General features: G+C 40.2%; 1 protein-coding gene and 1 long non-coding RNA gene across 10 annotated transcripts in view; one reads left to right on the top strand and one right to left on the bottom strand.

Annotated features, from left to right (window-relative positions):
• Positions 1-604: 604 nt before the first annotated feature.
• Positions 605-4437, bottom strand: LOC139588985 (uncharacterized). Its single transcript, XR_011678890.1, has 2 exons — positions 4175-4437; positions 605-1838 (listed from the first exon to the last, which is right to left on the bottom strand). It is a non-coding gene; the product is annotated as an uncharacterized lncRNA (long non-coding RNA).
• CEP78 (centrosomal protein 78) overlaps positions 4111-8585 on the top strand; it is a 25163-nt gene continuing 20688 nt past the window's right edge. For 6 of the 9 annotated variants that reach the window (XM_071424877.1, XM_071424882.1, XM_071424880.1 and 3 more), the window contains exons 1-4: positions 4414-4727; positions 6820-7096; positions 7309-7484; positions 8122-8194. In XM_071424877.1, the coding sequence (XP_071280978.1) occupies positions 6844-7096; positions 7309-7484; positions 8122-8194 (502 nt within the window). In that variant the 5' untranslated portion in view covers positions 4414-4727; positions 6820-6843. Of the gene's footprint in view, positions 4260-4413; positions 4728-6819; positions 7097-7308; positions 7485-8121; positions 8195-8585 lie in introns of those variants that run through there. The other 3 variants (XM_071424876.1, XM_071424875.1, XM_071424874.1) reach the window with 3 other exon arrangements.

Here is an 8585-nt window from a genome sequence, read left to right as displayed (position 1 = left end):
GGGAGCCTACAAGAAAGATGGAGAGAGACTATTTACAAGAGCATGTACTGACAGGACAAGGGGGAATGGATTCAGACTGAAAGAGAGCAGGTTTAGATTGGATATTAATAAAAAATCCTTTACTGAGGGTGCTGAAGCACTGAAACATGAGATGTTGCGAATGCCCCATCCCTGTGGAAGTTTTCAAGGCCAGGCTGGATGGAGCTCTGAGGAAGCCAATCTAGTGAAAGATGTCCCTGTCCATGGCAGGGGGGCTGGAAGTACATGATGTTTGAGGTCCCTTCCAACCTGGACCATGTTTTCTATTCTTTCTCAGCATTGTTTCTGAAAGTTAGTATATATTTCAAAATTAGTGTATAGTAATTACTATGTTACTGTTATTATTACTGTTAGTAGTTACTAAATTACTCTGGCAGTTGAGGCTGTGCAGATCTGTGCAGTGAATCAGAAACAAAAGACAAACTTTGTGCAATGAAACTGCTAAAATTGTTCCCAATATAGGAGAAAAGTTAGGATCAAGGACAGTTAGCTAAAAGTGTGCTCTTTTCCTGCACATAAGACCTTTCAGCTTAACTTCAGAAGGAAAAAAAGATGTTCTTTCACATATCTTATATTACATATTTAATTTATATGCTTATGTACACAATTGTATGTAATTATACATGTTATATATTTTCTTCTCTATACAATGATATATATTGTATGTATGATATTGAATATATGTTATTGCAATGGTACATAATGTTGTTATTTTTGTTCATGCTGCCTTTCTATATCCTCCACACTCAGTATTTACTCATCTCCTAACTTTAGGGAATTAAATTTCTAGGTGAGTTTTTCAGTGTTGCATATTGTTACAGTTATGACTTTCAGAATTCGTCTAGATAATTTGCAACTTTCTAGATAAAGTGCAACTTTTGGAGGAGTAATCATGTCTTTTCAAAGACTTTTGTATCTAGATTGTTGATATAGTTAAACAGCAATTTTCAAAAAGAGAAAATAAATTTAAAGTAGGAAAAAGGGAGATAATGAATAACAAGAAGAGAAAAAGGAGAGCAAAGGTTTTCTGTACATATCTGACAGTGAAAGAAACAACAATCTTTTGAGAACACAAACCAAGCCAGTGGTAGATAAATTAAAAAAAAATCAATTTCCACTGAAAAAGTCCTGCTTTGCATTCAGTCATTGTTACATGGATGTGGAGCTTCCAAGGCTACGAAAAGGAGTGCTAATACATGGAATGGAGGGAATCACCAGATTCTGCAGGGAGACAAGAACTGAATCTATGTCTATGCCCCAGATCTTGTCCAACCGAAGATTTCTAAAACAAGGAATATTCAGCACTTTTTCCCTCCTTAGTCCATAAAATATTTTCTACTTCCATCTTGGCCAAGTTTCCTCTTTCCTTTCAGGTTTTTTGAAGCATATTTTCTTACCATTGCTTCAGTTTCCAGTGCCCAGTCCATGTTGCAAGAGGTTTTGAACAATTGAGGATTACCAGAAAAACTTCTGTCTTCAATCTAAGTTTCGTACCTTTTTGGATCTCTTGGTGTGAAAACAATGACTCTTTTCTTTTTAACTTGATGTGCTTTTAGGTTGCCCTGAAGTAGACATTGAGATTCTGCCAGTTTGTCACATTTAGTGTGTGTTGAAGGGTCAAGTCCTCTTACAGTATAATGCAAATAATAAGGAGCACTGGGCACTTATGCAACTATGAACTTCCAATAAAAATATGATAAAGCTATCTAATAATGGCAGAATGAAATAAATATTTCCTCCATGCTTTAAGCAGATTTATGAGCTCTTCCAATACAGCTTTGCTTGATGAACCTTGCCACCTAGAAACAAAGGATTCTCTCAGGCTTCTGGACAAAAGCTATACAGAGCTGCCCTGTCAGCAGCTTTTTAAACCTGTCAAATATTTCTGGAAATTTAGTTTTTTTCCTTTTTTGCACTTAGCATTCAACCCCACTGGCATTCTGCAGAACAGAGGAAAATAATTTTTAGTTATTTTGTTTTGGAATCAGACAGCTATTTAAAGTCAGCTTGGAAGCAGGCTTTAAAAGGCTAGATAGGGGAGTTAAAAAAAAAAGAGAAAGGACAATGTGAAGTGGTTCCTTTAACACATCCTTACTAGGCAGTAAGTGATCAAGTAGGATACCTTCCAGACATCCTCATAAAGTCAAGAGAAAACATCTGCTGCCCACCCACTAACAGGGTAGAGTGCACAGCCCCTTTTTGTCTCCAGATGCCTCTAAGAAAGATAACATTGGTTATAGTCTGAGACTGAGAAATGCTTGTACTGTTGAATCAGATTAAAAAATTAAATTACACATTAACAAAAAAATTTGCAATAGCATATGGCCTAGAAAGATACAGGAAGAAAACAGTGAGAACAAAAAGCGCTTAAACAAATTCAGCAAAATGATGACTGGTGAAGAAGACATCATTTGCCAAAGTGACAGAATTGGGTCTGTTTGGGACTGTTCTCTCCAGAGACATCTGGTATCTCACCAAATTACTTTATGTTTTTGAAGCTCTAAAACAGTAAAGGGAACTGCCTTTGACTACAAAAGAAAGTAGTGATTATAGTTGCAAATGCAATACATAGGATATATTCAAAAATAAATGAGATCTTTACCAAAGAGAAAACATAAAACAACAATAAAAATTATGTGGCACATGGGCTCTTCTCCCTGTTCACTGGGCCCTGCAGAGGCTTTGGGTGATGGCTGGCATTCCAGGACTGTGCCCTTTGTTAGGCAGGAGGTCTAAAAGCTCATTGTGCCTTCAAAGCTCATTGTTTGGGGCTGCAGCTGTTTCCCACCAGCCAGGGTACAACCTGCAGCTGGCACTTCAAGCTACCTGCTCTAGGTGTGTTCTGCAACAAGTCTGTGGGCTTGTTGCAAGGCCCACACGTGGGAGACGGGAATGCAGAAGGAGACATCATCACAAGTACCAGAAAAAGCCTGTGTTTAGGGCCTACTCAATTATTGATATACACAGAACACTTTTGATAATCCTCCCTTTTGGAAGGTGTACCAAAAGCTCTGTGTCATGTATACCAAAATTCTGTGTAGCAAAAAGCCCCCAACCCAATCCAAACAAAAACAAACAAACAAACAAACAAACCCAAAAAACAAAAAACCAAACAAAACCACCCCCCCGCCTACAAGCTAACAAAACCAAAACCAACCAACCAACCAAAAAAACCCAATCCCCCCAAAAACCCCACGCAAACCTAAATCAAACAAAAAAAAATAGAGTTGCAAATAGAAAGCAAATCTAAAGCACTGAATCAAATGCTGAGGAAATGGACACTTAACATTATTTTTTTAAGAAAACCAAGGTTGGTAGAGAGCAACTTGAAGCAGTTTCTCAGCAAGGTTTTTGAATTTCAATTTTGGAAATATCTGTGTAACTAAGTAGCATGAAAAATAAACCTTTAAAAGTAAAGATTCTTGAAAATATATTAATTTAATTTTGCTTGAGTTTAGTCTGTGACACCAAGAGTTATGGCAAGCACAGGAAATATTTTGTCAGACAGTTACGGAAACATTGGCTTTGGCATTCCATTGATAATGGTCCAAGTGTTTCTTGTCTTTTACATTGAATTCCTCAAATATCACAGTGAAACATTTGTACAGATGGTGATGTCAGACTTACTGAAATAAGTCTTGTTCTGGTACACTTGATAGCTATTAAGGTGCTTCAGTTGCTTCTGATGTCAGTCAGAGACAGCGAGTAACATTGCATCTGCGTAAACACAGTGTCCTCTGAATGTCCTAGGAGCCTGTCTAGTTTCTGTGGAAAGCTCTCTAGAGCTTGCTCACCTTAAGAGTTTAAATCCTGCTGCCTACGAGCAGATTACAAGCATAATTTTCTAAATAACCAAATTGCTCTTAGTCATCAACCTACAGTAATAATTTTTCCTAATTAGCTGGTGTCCCTACCCTAGAACTTGCAGTTCTAGGAGCAGGACCTGGACTCCATTTTGAGTTATTCAGTCCTAAATGTCACACCGTATAATGCACTGTACTGAATGTTAATGAAAACTATGTGTGACCTAGCAACCTAATGGGAAACACAGATGTGAAATACGAGTTTGTTACCCTGTTGGACGGCTCAGGCTACCTGTCTGTGGCTACTGCTGGATATCAAAACGTTTCCCTACCTGTGGAGCTCCTACATCACGTGCCTTGCTGACGGAAAGCTGAAGCAGTGCCTGCTTTCTTCTAGCACTGCGTCGTTGGCTTTTGGTTTGTTTTTGTTTTTGGTTTTTTTGGGGGGGGGGGTTTGTTTGGGTTTTTGGGGTTTTTTTCCCCCGTCTTTGTTTCTGTTTTTTGTTTGTTTGTTTTTCTTCAGGAAAGGGAAGCGGTACTCTCTTGCGCGGTACTGTTGCTATGTAACACCCCCGCCGTCGCGACGGCCGGGCGCGGCCATTTTGAACGCGGGCGGGAGGGCGGCGGGGCGGCGGCCAATCGGGGGCCAGTCTCGCGCGCCACGCGGCGGCCGCTGCAACGGCGCCGGGCCCAGGCCCGGGATGCGGGAACAGCGGTCACTGGCGCGTAACGACGGGTAACGCCGCACAGTGCCGGGTGACGGCGGGTAACGCTGCGCAGTGCCGCGCAGTGCCGGGTGACGGCGGGTAACGGCGCGCAGTGCCGCGCACTGCCGGGTGACGGCGGGTAACGGCGCGCAGTGCCGGTTAGCGGCGCCTAACAACGGTAACGGCGGGCCCGCGGCGCAGAGGCGGAGCGGGGTGCCCACGGAGCGAGCCGTAGTCGGTTCCGGGAAGATGGGGCTGTCAGGGCCGGGGGTGGCGGGGCCGTTGTGGGCGTGGGAGCGACCGGCTGATGTCTGTTCCTGGCCGCCTCTGGCGAGAGCCCTCGAGTTGGTGGCGGACAGCCCAGCCCCCTGTTGATGCCCGCTCAGTGGTGTGCGGTCTGAAGTGATTCCCTGAATCGGTGTCGGTCTTGAGTCGGTGTAGCTTAAAAGCCCCTCTGTTATTACCCCGGTGCTAACCGGAGCTGTCTGTAGCTGGGTGCTGAGTTACATCCTTAAACGCAGTTGTGCACCAGGTCCAGTGAAGGGTGCCTAGCCCCGGCAGGCCCCCAGGCCGCGCTTGGCAAGGCGCGCCCCCGCAGGGTGAGCGCGGCTCGGCCTCCCCGTGTGCCCCGCAGGTCGGCATTGGCCGTGGCTGCTGCTGGCAGTGCTCCTGGGTGCCGTCTGTTTGCCCACCCGATATACATTTAGCCAGCTGGTTATTTTAATCCTTACAAACTCACAGGTTCCAGAAAACTCCTAACATGGAGCTGGATTTTTCAGTTTTACTGTGTGCTGTATATTTCTCGTAATTTGTTGCCAGCTAGTGTGATTTCTTGGATCCGTATTGAGTAGATAAGTATCGTCTGTATACATTCTCAGAGCCACTCAAGTCAAAGGTGGTATGGTATCAGGTTGGTTGCACCTTCAGTGCAGAAGACTTCGAATTTATATAGTTTTCCATTTGGAAAGCTTTTGGGTCTGATTAGTTTGGTTTTTTTTGTCGCTTCCTACAAGTGGATTAAACTTCAGTGGTAGGGCCAGGAGCTCCTTTCTTCAGTTAGAGGTGTGGTGTTAAGGTGTTGCAGTGAAAGCCTCCATGAGAAGAATATTGCTTAAGCTCTGGAGAAATATTTTGCACATTTATACATTACCAGAAGCCATTGATGTCTTAAAACTGATGGTCATTTTCTGAACCCAAAGTGTAAGATTGTAATTCAGTAATTTCTGACACTGTGGCCACAGTGTGGTCATGAAATGCTAGTAAATCAGAGCTAAAAAAAAGTAAAAGGGTGTAGAGGAACTGTATTATTAGAATTACTATATTTCCAGTCATTTATATGCTAACAATATATTATTTTTCTAAGTTATGCTTTTACAAATGGCTGTCCTCACATGTCCAGTATAGCATGTCTTAATTTGACATACAGAATATTTGAGAAGATTGGTTAAAGCTTTCTAGTCTGTGATAAATAAGAAAAAAAGTTTGCAATGTGAACAGTGTTTGATATCCTGTGTGGAATACTTAATGTTGTCCTGAGTATAAATAAATAAATAAATAAATAAACGTATCTTCTAAATATACTGACAAGTGTCCCTATTGAGACAGTAGAATTACTTAACTCTTAATAGCTATGTCATAGCAGTATTTAGAGATTCTGTTTGGAAGTTAGTTGTGTTATTCTCTGTGGGTACTAAAGTATAACAAAACCTTATGCCTGAAAAGTGCTTAGTGAATTTTACTGGGATATGTATATCTGATATGCAATAGTAAAAATATTTAGGAAATCAAATTTTATTATGTATGATGATAATTTAGACTTTTAACTGAAGTAGCAGAGAAGTTCACAACTGGCTCTGTATGTTTCCCTTGATGGTGGGTCAGGGAGTGCCCAAGGCTTTTGGGCAGAGCTTGATGCTACTAAGTTAAATCTTAAGATGAAAACAAGATCTCTACAAAAGTCAGTGCTTAAAGATCTGGGCTTCTGTGTTCTTGTTATACCTGTTAGAGTGAGGAGAATAAAAATGCAGATGAGTTGTTTTTTGGTGTTTGGGGTTTTTTTCCCCAGCCCTTTACTCATGCAACTTTACTTGCACAGGTAGTAAGCATCATAAGACATAAGGTTTTTAGCTACGCATTAAAGATGAGTAAATGCTATAGAATATCCAGGAACATTTTCATGTTTTGGATATGTGTGTTGAATTGGCACTGTAATGCAAGATAGTTATATATTGAAAAAAAGTTTCTGTCTTTTTTCCTCTTTCTTATTTTAGAGAGAAATTTATCACATAAAAGAAATGATTGAGTCAGTCAAATTAAGAAGACAGTGCATGCTGGATTTCTTCTCACATTATGAACATCTTTGTGAACTTCAAGGCTCTCTCCCTCTGAAAGCTGTGAAGGCTAACATGACTCGTGATGCTATTGATCTGATTGTGGATCACATCAAAGCTACTGATTGGGCACCACTTCTGAATGCTCTCAGGCATAATAAGACTTTGGCTTCTATTAGAATAAGAAGTTTACATCAACACGGTCTTGAAGAATCAGGTCTGTATAAAAGATAAGTATGTTGATGTATGCATGTTAAAACTTGTTGCATAAAACTTCTCCGTGATTGAATACATGGGGGGAGGAATTCTTATGCCTAAGGAATTACTATAATTTAAGAAAGTACAAAAAACAAGGAGGGTATGATTATAATTGCTTTTAAGCCAATACAGACTGGATTTTACTGATGTGTAGTTTTTATTTTTCACTAGGTGTTGAAAGATACAAAACTTACTTTAGAAGGAGAATTCCAGCAACTCTGTCAAAAGACTTGACTGGCCAACTATGCAAAGCTGTGAAAGGCTGTCTCAGTATATCAGATGTACTAAAACATTTAGAACTGCAGGGTTTGCTTCTGAGGGAAGGAGACCTAGCACTTTTAACAAAGGTGAGAATATAATAGTATGTACAAATACATAGTACATATAGTACAAAATATACAAATTGCCCAGAACAGAGAATAGTAGCAACTAATCTTTGCATATTTGTTGCAGACAAACATACATGCAACAAATACATGCAAAGATATCTTGTGTAGTCTTTACGTATACATAAAGAATGATTCTGCTGAGACTTTTAGCATAACCTGGTCTTAACTGAATGTCTCAGAAGCACAAGGCTTACTAGAAAGATCTTAGCAACATCTCTGCCGTGTGCTTGAGGCGTACGACATAGGCTTACAACTGAAACCATTGTGCATGTATGTGGTAGAAGGGAAGTTGTGGGACACCAAGGAGATAAAAATTGATCCTCAGATGTGTTACTGGAAAGCTCCAGTTTGCACATGACTGGCTTCTAGGGGGGAGGTTGCTGCTGGTTGCCCACAGGCAAGCTTCCTCTGCAAGCTAAAGAAATGAACCCGCTTAAACTGAAGGTGAAGGTTTGCTGGTTTTGACCTTTGTTTGAATCCACTAGAGTTTCTTGTAAGGAACAGAGAATGAGTGGTTTGGTCTTTTTTTTTTTTTCTTTTTCTTTTTCTTTTTGCTTTTCAACCACATAACAACATTGTTTGTTTTATTCTTTAGGGCTTGGCCACAGCTTCATCTCTGGAGAGTGTCTCTTTAGCCCACTGTCCAATTGGAGATGGAGGGTTGGAAAGTAAGTTCAGAATCAAAACCTGTAAATATACTTTTCTCTTTTAAGTTTCCAAATAGGTACGCAAGTTTTTCAGTATTTCCATTCCCGTTTTAAATTTGTCTATGGAGATTATAAGAACAATCTTTACTTTATTCTGCATAACTCAGTAGCATTTAAAGACTTGAATTTCTTCACTTCAGGCTAGTAAATATATATACTACTTTTTAGTGATGTTTATACTTTTATCTAAAACAGCATTTGTATTTCTTTACCCTTTCCTGATTTGTTTAAGCTTCCATAAGTAAACTGAAATCAAATATTTTCTAACTTTTTCAGATATTCTTTGCTGAACATTTGCACTAGAAATGTATGAATTTAGAACACATTAATTGTATTGAAAATACACTCTGTA

The sequence above is a fragment of the Agelaius tricolor genome, unplaced genomic scaffold (assembly GCF_023055355.1).
Source record: "Agelaius tricolor isolate 1412-34295 unplaced genomic scaffold, bAgeTri1.0.p SCAF_4, whole genome shotgun sequence".
Taxonomy (NCBI): domain Eukaryota; kingdom Metazoa; phylum Chordata; class Aves; order Passeriformes; family Icteridae; genus Agelaius; species Agelaius tricolor.
Note: the sequence above shows the minus strand (reverse complement) of the source record. Positions and strands in the feature narration are given on the sequence as shown.